The 26,457-nt window shown below is 38.0% G+C and overlaps 1 protein-coding gene and 1 pseudogene across 1 annotated transcript; one reads left to right on the top strand and one right to left on the bottom strand.

Moving 5' to 3' along the window:
- Positions 1-2,138: 2,138 nt before the first annotated feature.
- On the top strand, positions 2,139-3,044 carry LOC119535683 (putative olfactory receptor 52P1). The gene has a single exon (XM_037837991.1). It carries the CDS (start codon positions 2,139-2,141, stop codon positions 3,042-3,044), a length of 906 nt encoding a protein of 301 aa, XP_037693919.1.
- Positions 3,045-4,941: 1,897 nt separating this feature from the next.
- Positions 4,942-15,227, bottom strand: LOC119537156 (annotated as a pseudogene).
- Between the last annotated feature and the right edge of the window lie 11,230 nt (positions 15,228-26,457).

Raw genomic sequence — 26,457 nt, 5'->3', positions numbered from 1 at the left:
AGGTAAACTATCAAAGCCCACATTGGCAGAAAGAATATGGTGTTTATATGGTTCAGAAACATAAGGAATGATGGTGCAAACAGGAACTTTGAGAGGTCTGGGGGTGTTCTGGCTGCCCTGGTTAGACAGTCTGCTAAAGTTAATGTAAAGAATTATCTCATTGGGGAAAAAAAACAAAGCAAAACAGATTTCTCCATTTCGCTCAAAACAACCCAGGAGAAGAGACAGCAGACTTTCTGGGAGAATGGGGTGGCAGCACAAGCAGACCGTGCTTTTGGGATTGTTCCCTGCAATTTCCCCTGCATTCTAAACAGTAGTGCCCTGACAAGAAGTATCCCTTGTTTAAGAGGAAGTCACTTTACTTCTTTGTTGGTATGAATTAGAAATGTTTCAACCATATAAATAAATATATTGAAAATTAAAAGGACAATTTTTAAATCTAGTAACATTTCCTAGCTAGAGTTTATGTATGTATTTCTAGGCATGTTATTTTGCTTCTTACACTTCCAGCACTTTGCCTGTCATTAGCTCTGTCCTTTCCAATTGACCCTCTTGAATGTTTGATTCTCCCAGAGGCAGGTACAATAATGTAACTGGGCTAACCAAGTCTCCAATGAAAAAGGATTATTCAAGGATTTTTGTAAAAAGCAAAAGTTTAATAAACACACTTGAAATTCTTTCATACTTTGAACATTCAACATTTGAAGATTTGCTCCTAAGTTCCTATCTCTGGGTTATGGGCCACATGTTTTACACAGCAATTTCTAAAACCCCAAAGTTTAAGCTGTGAGTTATTCTGAAATGTTTTATAATAATTCCTTGACACGTCTCAATTCCTTACAAGGAAACACCTTTATGTAAGGTGTGTAAGGTGTGAGCATTACATAGGCTCACATAGGCTGAGAGTAACTTATGTTTAATAGGAGAATGTACATACCATAACCAGCAGGTGTTTTCCCCACAGAGATATTTTGGAAATCCAGACAAGGCATTCTCATTAGGAACATTTATCATTTTTTTTTTCTTTTAGCTTTTACATTAGTAGACTTCAGAAGCATGAATCTAGATGCTGGGAGCTATTAGATACTTAAAAGCACATTATCAACACTGGGGTACATATTCTAGAATTATGGTAGTAGGTAGATATTGGATCCTAGAAGGAAGGATAGAGGGCTTTTATCAAAATTAGACATGAGGTAAGAGCAAAAGTTATAGGAAGGTATTCATTATGCTGGGAACAAGAGGGCTGGACAGGAAGAGTTGCTTTGCTCCTCTCTGTTTAGGCAGGATGGACACCACAGCCAGAGACAGGGATGTACAGTGGGTACTCAAGACTGCAGAAAATAGACCAGACTTACAACATCTCATTAAATAATGTGCTTATTTGCAGCAATTTTAAATCATATCACTGCATGAAATAATAAATTCTTCAAATTTTTTAGCAGTTATTATCATTGTTTCCTATATGGTTGTATAATTCTACCTATCTTCAGATTTCCTAAGGAGTTAGTCTAAAATATGAGTATATTTTCCCTTGATTGATGATGAGGCATTTATTGTCTTAAATGTTCACGTTTTATCTTGTATTTTGGCTATTAGATCTTTTTCTGAATTCCTGTTTATTTATTTATGCCATTTATGGATAAGCATATTATTCAAATAATTGCATTTTGAATTATCTTTGCCTTATTGTGTGAGTGTGTGTATTTATGTGTGTGTCTCTGTATTTGATCTCAATTTTCTTGAGAACAGAGACCTCTTTTTTTTCTGATTGTTTATATCATAGAAAGCAACACTGGCTTAACCACAAAATTAGACTACTTTATTGCTAATTTCTCCTTCAGAAGGAAATAAAAGTGACAGAGTATAACAGAATAAAAATTAAGAAAGGAGAAAATCTGAAATGTATTACTCTTCTTATTTCCAGATGAAGATGCTGGGGCTCAGAATGTGAAGTGGCTTATCCAACAAATCATGGACATCTAGGTGAAGAGCCAGCTCTTAAAACAGACGATTATAGAGTGTGTCCTGAACCAACACATGCTGGATCATGAAATAATCATTCTTTCATCCTGCTTTCTGCCCATAGATTTGCCTGGCAACTTTACATCTGATCACACAACCTCTCCAGTTATAACATGGCAGACAACGTGACCCATCACTACATCTCATCTTTCTTCCTGGTTGGTGTTCCTGGTTTGCAAGATTTTCACTGCTGGATTGGCATTCCTGTCTGTCTCCTCTTTGCCTTCACCCTGCTGGGGAACAATGTAATCATTATTACTGTCAAACTAGAGCCAAGCCTCCACCAGCCTATGTACTTCTTCCTTTGCATGCTAGCAATGAATGACGTGGCTCTTGTGTCTTCTACAGCTCCCCAAATGCTTGGGATCTTCTGGTTGGATGCTCACAGGTTTGGCTTTAATATCTGCCTAGCACAAATGTATTTCATCCACACATTTTGCATTATTGAGTCAGCCCTTCTAGTTGCCATGGCCTTTGATCGCTATGTGGCTATTTGTATCCCACTGCGTTATACAACCATTCTAACAACACCCGCTGTCATCAAAATGGGTCTTGCTGGTATGGCTCGAGCTATCTTTATGGTTTTACCTGGCCCTCTTCTTATTAAGAGACTACCGTATTATACCAAATATGTCATCCATCATGCCTATTGTGAGCACATGGCTTTGGTGAAGCTGGCCAGTGCAAACACCTTTATTAACAGAGCATATGGCATCTCTGTGGCCCTCTCTGTGATGGTTTTGGACCTAGGGCTTATAGCCACATCCTATATCAAAATTCTCCAGGCAGTCTTCCGGCTCCCTTCTCAGAATGCTCGCTCTAAAGCACTGGGCACCTGTGCTGCCCATGTCTGCACTATACTTGTTTCCTACACACCTGCACTATTTAGTTTCCTAACTCACTGCATTGGCAGGAAGGTACCCCCAAGTGTCCACATAATCTTTGCAAGTTTGTACCTTCTGGTGCCCCCCAGCAGTCAATCCCCTGGTGTATGGTGTCAAGACCAAACAGATCCGTGACCGGGTTGTAGGGCTTTTCTTCCCAAATAGGATGATTTCTCAAAAGTAAAACTTGTAAATATCAGCCTGTATTGCTTGAATCCAGCTCATGAAGCTATGGTACCTTAATGAATAGGTGTAACCTTTTCCCCAAAATGTTATTTTTCAATTTAGCCATGCCTTGTTGCATGGATAGGTGATATTCTGCATTCAACTTTTTTCTCCATCTCCTTTAAAATTTTTGTATTTCCAGTTTTTCTTTTTAGAGATAAAAGAATGCCTCACCATTGGAAACTTTCAATAAATATTTATTGGCGAATATGGGATAAAAATACATGAATTTTAGCTTTGGTTTTTACATTTCAACACCTTGGTAGCTGTTACTCTGTCCTTGTAACAAGAAAAACAGCTCAAAAACTGGGGGGTGGGGCTCCTCTTGGACCCACCAGAGAATTGAGATGGTATGACAAGTTGCCACCCCAAAATCTGTGGAGACAGATGAATACAGCTGAAATCATCTTACCTGAATCAGGTAGTCAAAAACTTCCCTGGCCCTGCAAGATTTGTTAAAAGAAATTCTTCAAGGAGAAAGAAAATGATGCAGATAAGAATGTTGGTCGATAGAAAGAAAAAGAGAGCATCAGAAAAAGAATAAATAAAGGAAAAATAGATTTTCTTTTGATTTATTTAATAAATAACTGTTTAAAGTAATCAAGGTAACAATGTATTGGGTGATTTTCACATATGGTTAAAAGAAATGAATGGTAACAACGCTATAAGGGATGCGAAGAAGGGGTCACTCTGTGTGTTGGTTTGAATCTGTCATGCACCCCAGAAAAGACCATGTTCTTTTAATCTATTCTTGTGGGAGCAGACCTATTGTGGGTGAGACCTTTTGGTTAGGCTATTTCAATTGAGATGTGAGCCAGCCCATTCAAGGTGGGTCTTAATCCTTTACTGAAATCCTTTGTGAAGAGGATAAAAGACAGTAAAAGCCCAGAGAGCGGAGAGAGAAATGCCCAGGAGAAATAAGCAAGGACCTACAGGAACTGAAAGAGAAAGCTACTGAAACCAGAACCCAGGAGAGAGGGAGCAGCAGACATCGCCATGTGCCTTCTCATGGGACTGAAGAACCTCAGGTGCTAGCAGCCTGTCCTCAGAGAAGGTATCTCCCTCTTGATGCCTTAATTTGGACATTCTCATGGCCTTAGAATTGAAAATTTGTAACCTAATAAATTCCCATTGAAAAAGCCCACCCATTTCTGGTATATTGCATTCTGGCAGCTTTAGCAAACTGAAACATTCTGTTATAATGTTCACTATCTGAGAAGTTGTACAGTGTTATTTGAAAGTGGGTACAGATTAGTTTTAAATGTATATTGAAAATTATATGGCAACCACAGAAAATTATACAATTAAGCATAATTGACTTGTTAATAGATGTGATTAAATGGAATCATATCAAATGCTCATTTAAAACCAGGGAAGGCAGAAAAAGATGGGGAGGAAAAAAAAGGAAAAAAGAACAAATGTGACAAATAGAAAACAGCTACAGGTATAGTAGATATTAATCTAACTATATCTATAATCACTGAAAATGTGATTGGTTTAAATAAACCAATTAAAAAGACTTTCAGAGTGTGTAAAACAAACAAAAAAGACAGGATATGCATACATATTATCTACAAGAAAATTGCTTTTAACATAAAGACACAGGTTAAAAGGAAAGGAATAGAGAAATATGTACAATACTAACAATAATCAAAAGGAAGCTGGAGTTGCTATATTACAGAGCAAGAATATTTATTGGGAATAAAGAAAGTGATTACACAATAATAAAGTGGTCAGTTCCCCAAAAGACAAAATGGCCCTTAAATATATGCACCTAACAAGAGAGCCATGGAATTTGAGGGAAATGCTAATAGAACTACAAGAAGAAAAAAGACAAATCCACTGTTATAACTGGGGACATCTGCACACCTCTATCAGTAATTGACAGATCAATCAGGCAAAAATATCGGTAAGGATATACTTGACCTGAGAGCAACATCAATCAATTTAATCTAATTGATATTTATAAAACACAATCCAACAAAAACACAATGATACTTTTCTCAATGTCACATTAAATATTCACCAAGATGGATCACATTCTTCCCCATAAAACACACCTTAACACATTCTAAATGAACATACAAAGTATGTTCATAGAGTAAACTGGAATTAAACTAGAATAAAGACATTACACAAAAGGAAACTGTAGGCAGATGTATCTCAGAACACTAGATGTCAAATCTACAACAAAATATCAACAAATCATATCCAGTGATGATAAAACAATTATACATTACAGTCAAGTGGTACTGATAGAGGGAAACTTCCACAACTTGATAAAGACCATATACCAAAAACAAACAAACTACACTTTATATCATACTTAATGGTGAGAAATTGATGCTTTCCTCCTAAGATTGGAAAATGCAGGAATGCTCCCTCTCACCACTCTTATTCAACATCATATTGTATGTCCCACCTAGAGGAGTAACACAAGAAAAGGATATAAAAGATATACCAATTTGGAGGGAAGAAATAAAACTGGCATTATTCACAGATAGAGAATTTTCAGTTGCTGAAAATATTCTGTATGAAATTGTAATAGTAGATACATGACATTATGCATTTATAAAAACTCATAGAACTTTATTTCATAAAGGGTGAACCCTAGTGTATGCAAAATTTAAAAAATCTTTTAGATTAGAAGATTCCAGGAAGAAATGAATACTGTGCCAAAGAATGTAATAATTTGTAATAACTGTATTATAACTGGATGAAACAACCACAGTGAAGGGAATGGTAGGGAAAGGTGCTGAACTATGTTCTTTGAAAATGAGTGGAGTGCAAGATTAAAGACAAAAGGAACTGCAGAAATCACTGTATTTTTTTTAATTGGGCATAGCAGGATGACCACAAACAAGAAAAGATATTAAAAGAAAAAATTGACTGCTCTTTCCTAAACCAGCAATGACCTATTAGAAAAGGTAATCATGAAAAACACCATTCACAATAGTAACAAAAACTTTAAAACACATAGGAATTAACCCAGTAATTCCTTTCTGGAGAAAACCATAGAACTTTTCAAAAAATGGGAAGAAAATGTGTCCTGGAGAATGAAATTGTACTTTAATTGATAAGGTTGTTTCCCAGCAATACATATACTGCTACATAAGTATACTATAATTTAACAATTAAGAAAATGGGTAATGTATGTCTGAAGCTGTGTTTATCATTTTTGTACTGGAGATTTACATATGAGCAATGAGAAGAGGCAATAAATGCCCATGTAGTAATGGATTAGAGTTAGAGGCATTAGTAGGAACTCAAGATTAGCCTAATTTAAACAGTTAAATAAATATTTATACATTCTTTACATACACAGATTAGTATGTACACATAAGTTTTCTTGTTCTCTCAGCTACAAGAACCTAAAATAAACAGTATCTAGTAGCAATAATCACACTTAAGGCCCAGATCTTGGTTTCTAACATTATTCACCCAAGCAAGTCTTCCTTGACAAATGGCTAATTCTATGACTGGGGCAGAAAGATACAAGAAAAACCTGAAACACCTTAATTCCATGAAGTAAGACATGTTCACACACAAGCATACACAGAAATAATGAGGTAAGTCAAAGAGAGATGGGAGTAACTGAAAGTGCTCCTAATGGCTAAACTGGAAAACTCTGAATGATGAAATAAAGTACTATTGGATTATAACTCACAGTATAAGGTAAATATACACATGTCCATACTGATATAAATGAATTGTTGAGTAAATTATTAAATATGGGATAGTATACAAATCTCCCATGTAGAGTAAGTAAAAATAATTTATTTACATACTCTACCTCATAGAGTGGTAGCATAAATCCCAACTCCTTAAGTGGTGTCTGTACATAGTGATTTCTTTCCAAAGAGTACAATATGGAATCAGGGATAAAAAAAATAACTTTACAATGAGAAACTTGACAAACACTCTCTTAGATAGATGATCAAAGTCAACATCATCTGCAATAAATGAAGTTATAGTATGCATACGTGATATTATGTGAACAAAACAGTACTTGAACTCTGTGATCTTCTGTCCCAAATCCCATAACACTAATCTAATCATGAAAAAGAAAAATCAGATGAATGTCAATGAAGGACATCCTACAAAATATCTTACCTGTGCTCCTTAAAAATGCCAAGGTCATCAAAAGCAAGGAAAGTCTCAGAAACCATCAAAAACAAGAGGAGCCTAAGGATATATGGAAACTAAATGTAATGTGGTATGCTTGTTATTGTAAAACAGAAAAAGTACGTGAGATAAAACCTAAGAAAATCTGAATAAAATATGGATTTTAGTTAATTATGATGTATCAATATCAGCTCAATAACTGTAACCAATATGACATATGTGGTATGTTGAATTATGTACCCCAGAATAATATACACTTAATCTTAATCCATTCCTATAGATGTGACTCCTTTGTAAATAGGACTTATTGAAGGCGTTATTTTTAGTTAAGGTACCACCCACTGAATCAGGATGGATCTTAATCCTATTACTGGAGACGTTATAGAAAACACCACAGGGAGAAATCCACATGGAGGAGCATGAGTGTATGGAATGTAAAAGATAGGAGTGGATATCACCAGGAGAGGAAATCACCATATAACTGGAAAGCCGAGGAACCCAAGGAGGCCAGCTGCCCAAAATGCTCACAAACCCAGGAGGAAACAAATCTTTTAGCTTCTAATTCCGTGAGGCTATAAATTCCTATAAATTCCTATGTTGTACTATTTGTCATAGCAGATGGGAAATTAAGATACCATACTAACGTTGGATGTTAATAATAGTGGAAACTGGAGATGGGATATATGGAAGCTCTTTTTACTATTATCACAGATTTCTGTAAATATACATAAGTTCTAAAAGATAAAATGTATGAAATACATTCCTAGGCATAATTAAATTTCTTGGTGCTCAGATTGTCATAAGACAGAAGAAAAGGTAAGATTTAAATGGTGATGATAACTACACTGGCGATGATGATAATAACCACAATCATAATTTGAACTGAAGAAAAGAGTTGGTTCATAATCATTGTAATTATTAACCTTTAGAATGAGTTTTTTCTACAATTAATGATTCCATGACCTTAATATTTTAATCACAGTCTATACACTTCTATTAAGTTGTGCTTTTAAGGAAGTGCATTCACTGAAAGTTAAATGATCTATGGGCAAATATTAATAATTTATGCCATATATGTTATCTATTGAGTGAATGTGGTTAGCATTCTATATTTCAAATAATCCTATACTTCAAAAATAGAAAATGTTTAATTAGGAATTAGAGCCTTACTGTCATGAATACACACTTATAACTTTATGTTTCAGTGTATAATGGAATTGAAAAACACAGAGACCTACAACAAACAGATTATTTTCTTGGTGAATTTTTGTTATGTGAAATGAAATAAGTTGAATGAGAAATTAAAAACTTTCCTTTGAGTGGAAAATTTTGGACACTTGATCTCAAATCTGATTGGTCTTCACCCCATAAATGAAAGGATTGAGCAAAGATGGGACAAGCAGGTAATAGATGGACAGAAGAATATGGATGTACAGTGGGATCTGGAACCCAACCCTGTGTGTAAAGAAGGAGAAGAAAGCCAGCAGATAAAATTCAAGGAAGACACAAATGTGGGTGATGTAGGTGTTAAACACCTTGAGCCTCACTTCCTTTAGAGGCAGGATGAAGACAGCTATAAATATTCAAATGTGGGAGAGTGTGATGAGGATACTGTTGAATCCAAGTATACTGAAAGCCACAAACAGACCATACATCTTGTTGATCCAAACATCTTCTGCTGCCAACTTCACGATGGCCATGTGCTCACAGTATGAATGGGAGAACACAGTGGTCCTGTATAATTTGAGCCTACACTTGATGAGGATGAGACATGGAGCTGCAAGAAGGGCTGCTCTGAGTGTCATTCCAACCCCAATCTGAGTAAGAAATTGGTGGGAGAAAATGGTTGCATGCCTCAGATGATCATAGATTGCCACATACTAGTCCATGGCTATCTCCAGCAGAATACCTGATTCGATACACTGATAAGTGTGGATGAAGTACGTCTGCAAGAGACAGGCTTTGTGGGAAACTGAGTCTTCCATGTTGCCTGAGGCATATCTAGGGTGTTGGCTTGGAACGCTAAGCTGCAGGCCTGCATGGAACACCATGCAGGCACACCCTGTAAAGATATGTGTTTTGTGACTATGACGACAATGTTTACCATTGTCCTAAACCTAGATTGTTCCTTCTGTTATGCAACAGGATGTAAACATAGGTAGCTTGTGGGCTCTCCTGAGCCTGAGGACATTTAGCACATACTCCCTGATCTTCTGAAATAAATAACTGGAGCAAAGGTGCATTATGGTCCACTTAGCATGAGACGCAGTGGGCCCCCTGCTCCCTTAATTCTTAACTTTGTGTCTGTGTCTCATTCCTGCGTCATCCTGTTAGCAAAAAGTGGCACCCAATGTGGGGCTCGAAGTACTGGACCTGGTTCCTGACAGAAAAATCACTTGAATGACTGAGGTACAGCGGTGCTGGAACTCGGGTGGAGGTAACGGCCATCTTTTGTATGCGTTCCTTGTAGAACGAAAGCAAGCATTATAAGCAGGGTAATGGGTAATGTTGAAGGACACAATAAATATGTTTCCTATATTTCCCTCTTATGGCAGCTGCTGCAGGCCAGTGGTGTCAAGGTGGGGGACTGACAAATCTTAGAATTGCTGCAGGCTATTGAAAAATACTGCTCTTGTTTCCCTACCCTTGGCTCCCTTGAATTGCATGACTGGGAGTGGGTAGGTAAGGAATTGAAACAAAAACATATGCAAGAAGTTAATTTGCCTATTACTATTTGGTCTACATGGTCTTTAATTAAGTCTATTCTTGAGCCTTTAAAAACTGATGATGAGGAGGAAGAATATGAGTCTGATAACAATACTGGTCCCAATCCTCTTTCTGATGATCATAAGGGTAAAAAAGATCCAGTAAAATCTGCTAAAGTTTTTTATTGTTCTCAATGCCCAAAACCTCCTTCTGCACCTTGCTGGAAGGAATGGCCCCCACCTCCTCTGCTGCCTCTTTCTGCACATAGCTGTAAACCTGCCCACCTCTCAGGCATACAGCAGGGTCTGGCAGAAGCCAGGTGGCATGGAGATCTGCAGGCCATGTGCTGTCCCTCCACCAACTCCAAGCCCTCTGTCTTGGAGCTTTCCCCAGCTACAGCAGGGAGTGCAGCAGTAGACCTCACTGCCAATGCTGAGGTATGTCTTCTCCCCAATAATCCTGTTAAGGTCCCCACTGGCTATTATGGCCCCTTACCTAAAGGGACGGTGGGTCTTTTGCTTGGACACAGTTCTCTCAATCTTAAGTGTGCTCGTGTACACACTGGAGTCATTGACTCTAACTATACTGGGGAAATTCAGGTGGTCATGTCTTCTATTCCATGGACTGTCCATAAAGGTGAAAGAATTGCTCAACTCTTATTTTTACCTTATGTACCTGTTGGTTCCTCCTCTAAAAATTGGGAAAATGGAAGTTTCATTAGCACAGGCAAGGCTGGAATTTTTCTCACAGAGGCTCTTCAGGAGCCACACCCTATGTGTACTCTTACAATTCATGGGCATAGCTTTACTGGGCTTATAGATATGGCGCAGATGTCTCTATTATTAGCTAACAACATTGGCCCCGACATTGGCCATTGCAAGAGGCATGAATTACTGTTGTGGGCCTAGGCTCCCCTCAGGGACTTATGCAAAGTGTTCATATTTTGCCTTGCCTTGACCCTGAGGGACAGAAGGCCACTCTACAGCCTTATGTGGCTGCTCTGCCTCTTAATCTTTGGGGCAGAGACCTACTTGAACAATCGGGTGCTAGTACATATCTCTCCTCCTAGTGGAGTGTACAGTGTTCAAAGCCACAAAATAATGGCAAATATGGGGTATGCCCCCAGCTGTGGACTTGGTGTACATTTGCAAGGTACCCCTTCACTCATACAAGTCTCACCAAAATGTGATCAATTTGGTTTAGGATATAAACCTTTTTAGTGGCGGCCACTGTTCATTCATCTCCCCAACCTGTCCCATTAGTATGGACTACAACAAAACCAGTATGTGTAGAGCAGTGGCCACTTATAAAAGAAAAATTAGAGGCTTTACATGAATTGGTTCAAGAACAATTGTCCTTGCACATATCGAAGAGTCTTTTAGTCCCTGGAATTCTCCTGTGTTCCCAATAAAGAAAAAATCAGGAAAATGGAGAATGTTAACTGACCTAAGAGGTGTTAATGCTGTCATTCAGCCCATAGGACCTTTACAACCTGGGCTCCCCAATCCTAGCATGATTCCTGAAAACTGGGCTTTAGTGGTCACTGATATTAAAGACTGTATCTTTTCCATCCCTTTAGCTAATCAAGATAAGGAAAAATTCACTTTTACCATCTTGTCCCTTAACAATAAAACCCTTTCTAAACGATATCAGTGGCAGGTTTTACCACAAGGTATGCTAAATAGTCCTACAATATGTCAATATTATGTCAACCTTGCCTTACAGCCTATTTAAATTTCCCTAAAGCTTATATAATCCATTATATGGATGATATTTTGTGCTCTGCACCTCAGGAGACTGAAGTAGAAGCTTTGTTCTATGCTGTTCAAAAAGCTTTACAGGATGTAGGATTGTATATTGCTACTGACAAAGTGCAACACACTTTGCCTGTGCAGTATTTGGGTTCTAGTATCAATAGACTTACAATTCAACCCCAAAAGGTACAACTCCACAGAGATGTTGTCACTACTTTAAATGATTTACAAAAATTACTAGGAGATATTAATTGGCTTCACCCCAAAGTAGGTATAGCTAACTATTAGCTCTCCAACCTATTTTCTCTCCTTTGTGGGGATTCTAAATTAAACAGCCCTAGCTCTTTAACTTTAGCTGCAGAGAAGGAATTACAATTAGTGGAAGCTAAAGTTCAACAAGCTCAGATATCCCATGTTGATCCTACACAACCTTTATCTCTACTTATCTTTTCCACTCCCAAATCCCCCACAGGCTTGCTTTTGCAAAATGATAAGCTTGTAGAATGGATCTTCTTGCCCAATTCTTCTGTAAAATCCATTTCCCCTTATCTAAATCTCTTAGCTACTTTAGTTGCTCAAGCCAGAAAAAAGGAAAAACAACTCAATGGTTTTGACCTTCCTTTAATTGTGCTCCCAGTAACTGCTAAAGAACTCTCAGTTATTTTGCAACAACATCTAGCTTGGCAAATTGCTCTAGCTGACTATGTTGTCCAGCTGGTTAATCATTATCCAAAAAAATGATCTTTTCCAGTTCATTCAACGTACACAATGGATACTGCCTAAATATACTTCTTGTGAGCCTTTAATCAATGCTCCCATTGTTTTTACTGATGGGTCATTTAAAGGTCGAGCTGCCTATACTGGCCCTAACTCCAAAGTTTTAGATCTTCCTCATTTCTCTGTCCAGCAAGCTGAACTGGCTGCTGTAATAGCCATCTTAACAGATTTTCTTGAGGCTGTTAATATTTTAGCTGATTCTGCCTATGTTGTTCATGTAGCTAGTAAAATTGAAACAGCATCCATTAAGCAACAGTTGCCTCCTTGTTTATTTAACCTTTTTCTTGAGCTACAATCAGCTATTCATGTTTGTGTATCTCCTTTTTATATTACCCATATTCATTCTCATACCAACCTCCCAGGCCCTTTAGCAGCTGGCAATGCTGCTGTGGATAAATTATTACTGCCTGTTATTTCAGAAGCTTCTCATTTTCACTCGCTTATTCATCTTAATGTGCAAGGACTCATGACCCGATTTCCCCTTACTAGAACACAAGCTAAAAATATTGTTTCTTCTTGTCCTAATTGTCAACTCCTTACTGCTCCACCTTTGCAGGATCCTGGTGTTAACCCTCATGGTCTAGCCCCCAATGATTTATGGCAAATGGATGTTACTCATATCCCTGCCTTTGGCTGCTTAGCCACTGTTCATGTCAGCATTGACACATACTCTGGCTTTCTTTGGGCCACAGCACAAACCGGTGAAATATTTTGACATGTTCATACTCACCTTTTTGCCTGTTTTGCCTCTATGGGTTTGCCCTGTGCTTTAAAAACTGATAATGGCCCAGCCTATACATCTGCAAAATTTGCTACTTTTACTGTAACTTGAGGCATTCATCATACCACTGGTATATCTTATAATCCCCGAGGGCAAGCTATTGTTGAGCATGCCCATCATACTTTAAAAACTATGTTAACAAAACAAAAAGGGGGAGGTGATGGAACTCCCCATGAATGATTATCAAAAGCTTTATTTACTTTAAATTTTCTAAATTTTTATGAAAAACTGGGTGGCACTCCCACAGAATAACATTTTCCAGCTGAAAAGACAACACTGAAGCATTATTTCCATACCGCACCTCCTATATGGTGGAAGGACATGCTAACTAGTGAATGGACAATGGGTACTTCATTAATATGGGGAAGAGGTTATGCTTGTGTTTCCCCTGTCTATTTCACAAAAATAGATACTTTTGGAATACAAGCCTGTGTCAGAGACCTCTATGTGTTCTGGGTAGGAAATTTAATTATTAACACTACTACCAAAGAAATTACTTGTCCAGCCAATTGGAGTTGCTGATTATATACTTGTTTAAATAACACCATAAATTCTAGCAACATCACTGTTGTAGTTCTCAGATGACAAAAGGGTCTATGGCTCCCTGTTTCACAGCTTCAACCTTGGGAGTCATTACCTAATATGCATGTGTTACTACAAATTTTAGAAAAGGTATATAAAAGAACAAAAAAATTTCTTGGATTATTAATAGCTTTTATTATAGGTATAATAGCCATTGCTATAACTGCTGCTGTTGCAGGAACAGCCTTACATCTATCTATTCATACCACTGAATTTGTCCAAAAATGGCACAAGAATGCTAGCAAGTCTTGGGGCGAGCAATTACAAACTGACAAGGAAGTTATTGCTCACCTTGTAGACCTAGAAAATGCTGTTTTCCTTCTAGGAGAAGAAGTTGAGAATCTATGGTATCAATTTAAGTTAAAATGTGACTGAAATACGTCCACATTTTGTGTGACCCCTCGTGAATATAATCACACACTTTTTAATTGGAGTAAAGTTAAAAAACATTTACTTGGACACTATAATAATCTTACATTGGATATTCTAAAACTGCAGGTTCTCTTACTGGAACTGAAACTATGCAAGGCATCACTAAAGGCCTTGAATGATTAAATCCCCTTATATGGGTTATTTTAATAATTTTGCTTTGTCTTTGTTTAGTCCTCAGATGCATGAGAAAAACCCTCTCAGAACTAAAGCAGAAAGAAGCTGCTTGGTCCATCCTGTCTGCATTGAAGAAACAAAAAGGGGGACATGTGGGAAACTGAGTCTTCCATGTTGCCTGAGGCATATCTAGGGTGGTGGCTTGGAACGCTAAGCCGCAGGCCTGCATGGAACACCGTGCAGGCACACCCTGTAAAGATATGTGTCTTGTGACTATGACGACAATGTTTACCATTGTTCTAAACCTAGATTGTTCCTTCTGATATGCAACAGGATGTAAACATAGGTATCTGGTGGGTTCTCCCAAGCCTGAGGGCATTTAGCATATACTCCCTGATCTTCTGAAATAAATAACTGGAGTAAAGGTGCATTATGGTCCACTTAGCATGAGATGCAGTGGGCCCCCTGCTCCCTTAATTCTTAACTTTGTGTCTGTGTCTCATTCCTGCACTGCCCTGTCAGCAACAAGGCTTCAAAATAGATCCCTGCTAAATGGAACCAGAAAATACCTAGCATTTTTGGTAGGATGCATGTGCTGAGAGCAATGTCTGTTGCTCCAAGCATTGCCAGTAGGAGATACACCGGCTCATGGAGGCTGTGCTCAGATTTGATGATGACCAGGAGGAGGGAATTCCCAAACAGAGCAAAGATGTACATGGCACAGAAAGGAATCCCAATCCAGAACTGCACAGACTCCAAGCCAGGGATCCCAATCAGGGTCAGCAATGAAGGCATGAAGATGGTGCCATTGAGCTTAAACATGGTGGCTCTGAGCTGTTGATGAAGGCTGACAGAATGTGTTAGGTGTCTGTCTTCTGTTTCCTGACTTCGCCTACATTTATGAAATCAGAGGTTGAAAGTGACTTCCAAAAGGATGCTGTCATACATGATTATTTACTGTTGGGGCAATTAAATAAGTTCTGGAATACAGATACATGCTTCCAGAATGGTTCCTCTCCCTACACTCCCCCTCCCCCTTACTCTCTTTTTCCCTAGCCCATGTGCACGCACACACACACACACACACATGCTCACCCTTCTCATAGGCATACACAAACTCACTACTGAGAGAAGACACACTGACTTCTAGTTACGGTCAGGGCATGTGGTTTGTATATAATCAGCTGATAACCATCCCGTTAAACATCAGTTTGGTTTTCTAAGTTTATATGTTTTGGGGACTTAAGTAATGTACCACAAATATCTAATTTCTTTTCTTCTTACACATGAATCATTGATTCATTCACTCAGGTAGGCAGGTCAATGGAAAAAAAAAGGAGTACTCCCTATTTCAGGAAGCATTCAAACCAATGGGAAAATAAGAAGTTATAAAATAGGGTAACCTCCAGCAGGCAATGATTTACTTGTGACTGTGCCACATTATAAGGCAATGCTAAAAATGTACATATGTGGCATACAGAGGATATTGTAGGGGGTATTTTAAACAGTATTTTATCTTATAGCTATATTCTAGTGAAATTTTCTCCAGAAATCTGGATAAAATTAAATATTTTAGAAATAAATAATATTACAAATAAAATTGATCAGGCTGAAGGTTGAACAGCAAATTTAGACATGAATAAAACTTGATACATTAATCATATCATCTTATAAAAACTTAGACCTGAAAATTTTGATCTGGACAACAGTTTACTTAATAGAATAAGGGATAAAAAGTAAAATTGCTATGCAATCAATTTCCTCTGGGAAAATTTGTATTAACAAAATCTGGTCAATAAATAATATCTTTATTTTAAAATATATACAGGAGCAGTTAGTCTTAATCTTATTTTAGTGAAATAAATCATAAAATATAAGAAGAAACAAAAATACTTCAAACGTATGATATAACATGGAAAAGGCAACTATACTTGTTCAATAGGATTCTGTTTACAATATGATTTTTTGAGAAAAATTAGCCAGTTTTCAAATATTCTTATTAAGACAGATGCTATTCATACATACAGTCTAGTTATTCTTTGTTTAAGAGGGATGGGTAAAATGTTTTGAATTGAAAATTCTCATTTAGCCCAGCCTGGAAGACAATAAAGAATGAAGTTTTCCTGGACAAGGTAATGTATATTTGTGTTCAATAAAAATTAAGAAATTTCAAATTATTTGAGGTTGTCCCTATAAAGAAAGTATGATATTTTCACACAGTGTTAATCCATATCTTTCCTATTTTATCTTTCCTACTTTCTTTTCCTATACAAGCTACCCTTAAAGTATTACAAACTCAGGTTCTTGTTTCGTATCATTCATTCTGATATGGATGTGTTAGTATTTATACCAATTTTTACATTTTCTTGCAATTCTTATTTTTGTGATATAATGCCTTGGAAGTTTACTTTTCTCTTTCATATTGAAATCTGGCACACTATCAATAGAGAATTCGGTTAAGTCCATCATCCTTTTATTGCATATATTCTGTTTATAAATACTGTGTCAGAGGCTGGATAAATAAACATTAAAGTGGCAGAATTTACCTACAGCAGAAACTAAGGCTGTATTCTTCTGACTCCTTTATTTTACAGCTCCATTTTAACCCCAGAACATTAGGCCCTATGATTTTGCCACACCATGAATTTAGATATATACCATTAAATAATAGTTATTATGTTGCTCTATACGTACATGTCAAACACTAGCTTTTATTTTTCTCATTTATAGTGACTGATATTCATAAAAATAGGACAATTTCTCTATCTTTGGGTCTTCACTTTGCTCAAGCTAAATCTACTCCAAGAAGCTCAATGCCATATGTAGCTATATGAAGCACTTAATACAAATTGCCACCTATTTCTTTTAATTTCAGCATAAACAAAATACTAAGTCTGAACATATAATTCTTTGAAAAGATAAGAAATGTACATGTTTGCAAAATTGGATAATTTCCTCCTATATTATGTCTATGTTGAAGGATCATTTAATTGAAAATTCTAATTATTTGATGCCCTAAGCATTTGCTTAGTGTGCTTAGTGGAAAACCCAAGACTGAGAAAGTATGTAAACATGGGTAAGCAAACTTCCCATGAGTTCCTCTCTCATATTCTCTGAATCTTCATGGACCAGAAAGACATGTTGATTCTCTGTACTGATCTAATCATTCTATTCCTCTTCTCTTGCTTTTTCTCTTACTTGCTCTTTCCTCCCTAATCTTGCCTACTCCATTACCATCCCATCACAATAACCCACACACATACACACGCACAGACAGACACAAAATCATTACATGAAAAATTGTCCAGACAGGCCCATTTCAATTATCAGTAATATTTATAGTTTCTGTGCTCTCTGCTGTGAGAAAACCTTTTGGTCTGCAGGTAAAATACCCAGGTATCATTCAATTTCTCAGCCTTATGATATTTGTAATTTAATCTTCAACATTGAGGGACCAGGCATCCACTGATATCAGTTTTTAATTCCATCATCTTTAAACTGCTTTCAATACTTTATAGGATGGCTATCATCATTTTTAAGCTGCTTTCAATACTTTATAGGATTGTTATAAGGAAAACATGACATAATGAATGCAGTTCTATCATTAAATTTATTCAAAAAAATCTTATTCTGTATTTACCAGTGTCAGTTCCATAATAATCATCAGAGACATGAAGATAAATTAAAGACCTTTTATCTAGATCCCTATTTGTAGCAGTCAAATGGATATTGTAGCACTGAGCTTTATTCCTATCATTAAATAATTCCATAAGTGGGATTTCTTACACTTATTGCCAAACCCAGAACATGATTCAAAATTCCTTATCTCAATATATGACAAGAAAAGTCACTGAAACTAGTAATAGAGAGTCAATTCAACTCATGGAGCATTTATTAAGGTGTATATATATATATATATATATATATATATTATATATATATATATATATATATACATACACACACACACACACACACACACACACATACATATACAAATACCAAAAAAAAGCACAAGGCATTAATTTATACAAATATTTAATTACAAACATCTAGCATAAATCACCAATACTATAGATGTATTTCAATGGTATTTATTTTGAAAATTATACAGACTATTATGGATCACAAAGAATAACAGTAAACCCAAAAGGTAACTATAGTAGAGTCATCCTGGAGCACATGCTGAGAAAAACTAAGCATAAAAAGGAATGAACATGATTTTACCAGGGAAAGAATCATAGGAAAGAGTTGTACATATGAGAAATAATACAATAAGAGTGAAGAGAAAGAGACATGTACAAACATGGCCAGCAGTAAATGATGTCCTATAAACAAAAACTAAAAACTTGTTTGAGAAAAAAATAGAATTAGAAGTACAGCCAGATGTCCAAGAACAACAGAAAATATGGCTCTTGGCACTTTGGAGAACATTGGCCACCACTGGAACTGCAGGGAATGGAAATGATAATAATGATGACCATACATGACTCTTTGTAGGGTAGATGGCCTTGGTTCCAGCTGTAAAATTACTGCAAAACCTGAATCATAAATAAAATGATGATGCCACTTTCTGCCATTATGTATGACTTGAAAAACCACAGAGTGTGAATACATCACACTTATATCAATTAAACTGCTGTAAACATATACCAACATTATTAGCAATGTTTTCTAGGTCTGTAAACTGATGCTGTAACATTTAGAGACACCTCCCAGATGGCCAAGTCCCACCTATACATCTGTAACAACTAGTTAATTCTGGCCCAAGCCTGCTTATAAGTAAACAACCTGAAACTTGAGGGTCACCACACTGTCCCATACAGTCAACCAACCTTGTTTTAGGCTATAGCTGCCTCACCCTCACATGCGTTCCATGGAAATCAGATCAAAACACTTACTCAGTTCCCCACTTACTGTCTCATGGTTGTCCCTGGTGATTTCCCCATGCAGCCCTGCATGGCATGCTCTGGTCTCCCCATGGAACTGTTCTAAACCTTTAAAACCCTTCTGGTCTCCACCTCTTGAGCTGTGTATGATCTTACCATACATTAGACAATTGATATTAGCAAGCCAGTTAGTGCAGTAGGCACAGTGGTCAAGTCTCAGACTGGAGACAAATGCCATTTAGACATCCTTCCTTGTTAATTGGATTAGCCAGGCCCAGGTGGTAGAAGAGGCCTGGGAATGTACGACTGACTGCCGGAATGTTTGCTCTTTCTCTGCTGTCTGCTACAAGTTTTGCCATCATTTCCCATCCTAAAGTGTGAAGCTCAAAATCGGAGTGCACCCTGAGTTTCCACCCTTGGACACCAGTTTGAGGCCTCACCTAGCCCTGGTACATCAGCATCTGAGGGTGATAACCTTGTCTAACAAGAGTGTGGAAGGCTTCCATGAAGAGAACACATCTGGGCTACCCCTTGTGCCAAGGGATGGGACTGATCAGCAAACCAGGCAGCATCAGCAGGTGGCTGGACACCTCTGACTCATAATCTACCCTAGACACTTGTCTGATCTGGTGGAGCAGATAACTGTCCACAGACAGCATGTGAACCTCAGGAGGCAAGTGGGATGGTATGGAGCAGCCTTTCCACTGGGTGGGAAATGACTATCTTTTGAAAGCAGTATGGTGAGGACCAGTGGCCCCTATGTTGTTGCTTGCATTGTGCCTATTGCACTTCCCACTTCGAGACCTGTGGCACAAAACTCCTAGAGAAGTTTCTAAGTTACTTGTTGAATGTAAAACTCTCAGTAAGTGTGATCAGACTCTCCTCAGTGCTGTGGCCTATTAACACGCAAAGGGTCTGCTACTTACACCAAAACTAAAATCACCTTGTTGCTAACCAACCTTCCTCCAAAGTTGATGGGAGACACCCTAAAAAGAGAAGCAGTAGCCTGAAAGCAGGGATAATGAAACTGCCTGATATCTATCTGATAAATACAAAAAAGGTAAAGATAGTTCAGGACCAGAAGAGACCAACATCAAAACTAGACATTTTACTCTTAAAGATTCAGTCCATTCTAAAAGATTTTACCCAAAAGGACAATCAGAAGGGGGCAGATTGGATTCTACAGGAATTTATGAAAGAAGAAGAATTATTTGGTCAGCATAAGAGATGCAGCAGTTAGTTGGTACAATGTGAAATTTTTAAAAAATACTATAATTTCCTGAGGGATCTACAAATTCTACATGCTCAATTTTTATATAAAGTTGATGCATACAATATTCAAATTTGCTACTGTTGCAAGAAAAAAGGAAGGACTAAAGATGAGGATACAAAAGAAATAGTAGAAGAGGTTTCCTAGTATGATATAAACAATGAGATATTGAGTCACTTTCCTTATTACATTGGATATTACTGTCTTGGGAAAAGCCTGATCCCACAGTGCTGGTCATAACTGACAAAGCAGACAACCTGTACAAGATGCATGATAAGGCTTGGACACCCCTATACAAAACTGGCAAGTTTCTTTGGGTATATCACATTGCTGAACACTCTGACCCTAACAGTCCCAAGGCTATTACCAACCCAGAAGTCACTCTTAGGACAAAGAATTAAAAGAATTATTTTTTCAAAGAGTTCCTACTTCCCAAACTATAAGGTGGCAATAAAGTCTACTAACAGGAGTACCCACAGAGTAAGAAGCCTTGAATAGCATACAGAAAGAGACACTCAGGATGGACTTGATTTGTTAGCATGATATGAAGGCAACACCCATCCTTACACCAAAATCCTTGCATATCAACAACCCCCAAGCAAGCATACAGATCACCAAGGACCCAAACTGCAGAGGCCGATATCCTAGACCTGGGACCCTTAGAGGAACCCACTGTTGACAAATTGAGAGACCTGGGGGTACCTAAAGAATTAATCACTGGACAGTCAAATTGGAAATTATGACAACTCAAAAAGGTTGTAGAAGACTTTGGAACAAAACCTACACAGGAGTCTCCTTCAGCCTCCTATTATGGCACTGACCTCCATAGTTTGGCCTCTCCACTACCACGCAGAGGGTTGACTGAGGTCCCTTACCCTGATCTCTGCCAATGACAACCCACATACCCCATTTCCTAGGAATGCAATACTTCCCCAGTGTTTGTCCCACGACTCTTGGACAATTGACTATAAATGACCATGTTGATTCACTGGGACCCATGCAATAATCAACACAGTCACTGTAATTCCAGACAAACCCTCCATATTTAAGATGGAGTTCTTTTTAATCTACAAGGTATTTTCAGACAAACTGTTACAAGATGTGGGTGACCAAGATTACCAAGATCACAACTACATGAACTTGGCTATGAATTCTGGTAGTCCCCTTTCCTTGAGATTTCCAATTATAGGAATGGATGTCATTGCCGGTCATGAGCTTAAATGGAACATGATCAGATCTTTGGTACTTCTGGTGGGATATGAGAAATGGGAGTTTCAAAAGCTGAAATTGCTGTAAAGATTAATACCTGTAATATCATCTAAGACAAAATCTGAGGTACTGTATCCCCATTAATAAATATTTTCATTCAAAAGATTTCTTCTTTCAACAATCTTTTATGGGCAGTTTTAAAGGCAGACAAAGAAGAACTGAAACTTTCAACTGATAATAGTAACATTAATACCATATTCTTACCAATCAATATTGCATTCCCTAACATTATTGAGATTATTGAAAATATCCAGATGACTCAGGAAGCTATTTTCCATGGTTAATATAGCTAATATATATTAATCGGTTACCATATCTAAATCATCTGAACAACAATTTGCTTTCAGCTTTGAGCCACTCAGTCTGCATTCACTATCACCCTAAGGGACACCATAGTAACTCAATGGTGACACATATTTCTTCATGAAGATTTAACCTCAGTCCCCTGCAAGGACTATATTTTGGCATTATGTTGATGACATTTTATTACAGAGTCTGCACAAGAAAAGGTGGGTCAAGACTTGTTCTCCCTCTCAAACAACCAGCCATATCAAGCCTGTATCACAAGATACGGGATCCTGCCAGGTCTTTCAAGTTCCTGGATATCATAAGAAACACAGATGGTAGAAGAATTCTGGAGGCCACTAACAACTTATACTACTACAGACTCCTTAAACCTTGAAAACAAGCTGAATATCTTCTGGGCCTCTTTACCTTTCAGAGACAACAGATTACCCATTTTTCTATCTCACTTTAACCACTTTATCACCTCTGGTGAATGACTAGAGTGCTAGATTGTTTTAACCAACAGGCCATCAAGAGGCCTTGACTCTGGTGCCCCTGGGTCTTTCAGGTTGAGGGTTGGAAACCATCGACTATTCCTCTTGGCATCTATGGACCAAATGAGACCATTAATGAGTTTCATGGGCTAATGCATTAAGAACTACCACAATCCATCTCGAGGTATTCTCCCCTAGAGAAACAAATACTTGCTGCCTACTGGGAGCCATAGAGAGTTGGCCTTAGGACACAAATTCTTATCATTTCATGGGTCAGACAATCCTCCATTAGGCAGCTGCACATGGACTGAAGTTTTATGGTTAAATATAAATGGTACCTTCTGGATAGGACTAAATCTGACTCTAAGAGCTTTTCCAAACCCCAGGAGGATATGGTTCCTCCCATGCTTACCCCCTTTCTCACAGCCATAACAGAGTTAGTGATGACCTGTCTGCCTGTTCACTTACTAATTTGAGGTGTTCCTTGGGAATAAGTGTGAGACACGGAAAGGGGGTGGGTCTACTCCACTGATGGGAGCACCACCATGAAATGTAATGGAGCAGCCTGTCAGTGGTGGCATTCCACACCTCATCATGGACATCTTTAGTTTCAGATGTTCCCCTGGCATAGGCCTGGTTGGATGAATTCTAGCAGTCCATTTGTTCCCTCAAAACCTGTAAAAATTCTTAACTTAGGTCTGTGGTTTTACCAATTCATGGGTATCAGCTAATGGCCTAATTCTTTGATCAAACAAATAAAAAGACAACTTTTATAACAAGTTAAGGCAATCTGGTACCTACATTTGACAGACATTGGCAGACTTTCCACTTCTTATTAGACTTCTCCACATTTCTGCACACACTTGGGACCAAGCTAGGGAGGCCTGAATTAATGCTGTTGCTGATCGCTTTTTGAGGATACAAATTAAAGACCTGACAGACCCTCCACTTCTTGACAATAATAATCACCCTTGCCTAGAAAATCCCCAATTCTGTCTTTACAACTTGCCCTCTGGACATCTGAAACTCCAGAACTCTGCTGTATAGAGGCCATTTGAGATTGGGCCAGGCAGAGGGTCCTGCCTCTAGGGAACTTATTGACTAAAAGAGCAGTTGATAATTGTCTCCTTTGTAATAAAACTAACCACTGAAGACTTGGTAGTCGAGCTTCAATTCCCCATGTACAGGAAACTTATTCTAGATGACAGGCTATTATAATGCCCCTTACCTCTCTCTTACAGTGCCATTCAATATGCTTTTATCATGTTAGACACATATAGCAGGCTAATGAGGGCTTCTCTGATTACAAATGCTAATTGGAACTTCACTATTGAGAATCATACTAACTCTATTTTTTTCCCCTTGGGTGCTTCTATTATAATTGACTCTAATTAAGGTTCCCACTGTACCTCACAAACTGGGCAAACCTGTATATTAGAATAAGACATATACAGGAATTTCAACATGCCCTACCAATCCCAAGCAGCAGGTTTGTTTGAGAGACACAATGCCCTTATCAAAGAATTACTTTTCCAATGACAAGTCAGGAAATGATTCCTAAAATGGATCTTTGGCTCCAGCTCTAACTTCGTCAAATTCTAGACCGTTGGGCCTTAAGATGTCTCCCAATAAATTCCTTAAGCCCTCACATCTCCCCTTGCTTGTGGTCAAGGACAAACTTAAGACTTTCATGCCCCTTATGATTAATTTCCATCTTAACCACCCTGTCACCTCTCCTTTCTACTTACAATGTTTATACCTTCCACCCAACCATAGAAGCTGGTGGCCTGATCAAGGGAGGATAATATCCTATGACTAGTTATCAGAGATTCTCCCAAGGGACCCTGAAATACTCCACAGTGGGATCCTTAAGGAGATCCTACCCCTGCTCTTCCTGCTCCTAAAATATTGATAGCTTTTGCCTGCTATAAATGTTGGCTGGTAATCCTAATTTCTCTTCTCATTCCTCACAGGAAACAAATTATTTCCACAGGGCCAAATCAGTAACGATGGGTCCCATAAAAAGAGGAGATAACAAATTATACTTAGTTTATGCCAGCCAAAACCAAAAATTACAAGTGAAAATGTTCCAATGTTTCTGGTAGAACTGTCCAAACTTACCCAGGTAGGCTAGGATGGACAAGGCTCACTCCCACATATGCCACGTGATTCCCATTGAATGTGGATGTGACACTGCTGGATCAAAATACATATTCATCAAATGCATTTGTTCACACTTATGCTAGCTGGTGGTTTGTTTCTCTTTAATCTGGGTGTTTGGACTTGTGTAAATCCATGGCCAAACTGACATTCTAAGAGTTTCTACAAAGTCCAAACAATCAAACTTATTCTGAAAATGATTGCATTATTTTAACTGAAATGCCAAAAAAATGTTACTAATTTCTGTCAGATCTACTAGCACAATATAGTTGTTCTAGCACTTAGATGGACTCTGACAATAAGTCCACACTGTATGAGAAATACCTTTTGTTACCTACAGAAAGTTTACATGCAGTCTTTGTCTTTCACATGCATTCAGTTGTGCTCCAGTAAAAAAACTATCATGCTAGGTTCTTAGCATAATCTTTGCTCAGTGTGCCATATATAATCACCAAAAGCAATCAGAAATATGTGCATCTAGTCCATTGATGCAGAGATGCAAGGATGTTCTTCCAAATTACCCAAACTCACTTTGAAAACACAGAGCCTAATAGTAGAATCCCAAACAACCTGAGTGGATAGGCACTTGGGAAGGATTTCCTAACCAGGACTGAGAACATCACCCCAGTCCACAAGTTCATCACTGGAGATGACACCATCTCAGACAGCATGGATTTAGACCACAAAATCCTTATAAGAAATGGCCACAAAGGTTGTGACACAAACGGGTCCCCTTCTAATCCCTTTGTTTATAGGATTTTGCAACACTACTATGTGTAGTGAGAGGAGCCACTGGAATTAACAGACTTGCCAGACAATCCCATATTGCAGCGGCCAAGCAAAACATGTTAGCCACACTCCACTCCTTTGCTGAAATGGCATGTATGATGCTAAATTTAGGTCACTGACCCATATGGTACTAGACAATAGACTGGTACTTGATTATATTTCAGCCATACAGGGAGGAGTATGTGCAGTCAATGGAACTTCATGCTACATGTACATTAATAATACTCTGAAAGTCTCCAAATACCACAATACCTAAGGAAAGAAGTTCCTATTTTTGCTACTATCATTATATCATTCAGGTAATGCCACCAGTTCCTAACACTTCTGAATTGCTTTATTGGTAATCCCAAGGTAAATGGACAAATTGGCTTATAGCAGGTTTTCAGGGACTACTATTTATATTAATGGTCTTAGGTGGAATTTTTAATTTTAATCAGGTGCTGAGCCCATCTTCTTCGGTAGCATCATTCCCTATATCTTTCAAGTATCCTTCACTAAATTGATTTGCTATACACAACTCTATTCTCTAATCACACCCAAGGGTTTCCTGGATACTCACACTAATGATGATGATGCTGATGCATCACAGGGCCCATTGTATTTACCATGTTTTCTGCTTCCGTAAATTGATGCTTTAATGTCTATAGATGCTCCCAGGTGTCCAAGCCCCATCTCAAATGACACTCCTAGATAACAATTACTCTAACCTGCTTATAAGTAAACAATCTCAAAATCACAGGGGCACCACTTTCAATTATAACCAATAAATGCCTCATTAGTGTATACCTGCCTCAATCTTATATGTTTCCTGCAGAAACCACAATAAAGTAATTTACTCAGTTCCCTTCTGGAACTCTCCGCTTAATGAGCACCCACGTGCTTTCCCACAAAGACCT

This window comes from Choloepus didactylus, chromosome 6, assembly GCF_015220235.1.
Source record: "Choloepus didactylus isolate mChoDid1 chromosome 6, mChoDid1.pri, whole genome shotgun sequence".
In the NCBI taxonomy this organism is placed as follows: domain Eukaryota; kingdom Metazoa; phylum Chordata; class Mammalia; order Pilosa; family Megalonychidae; genus Choloepus; species Choloepus didactylus.
The sequence above is the reverse complement of the archived record's forward strand: the minus strand, read 5'-3'. Positions and strand labels throughout refer to the sequence as shown.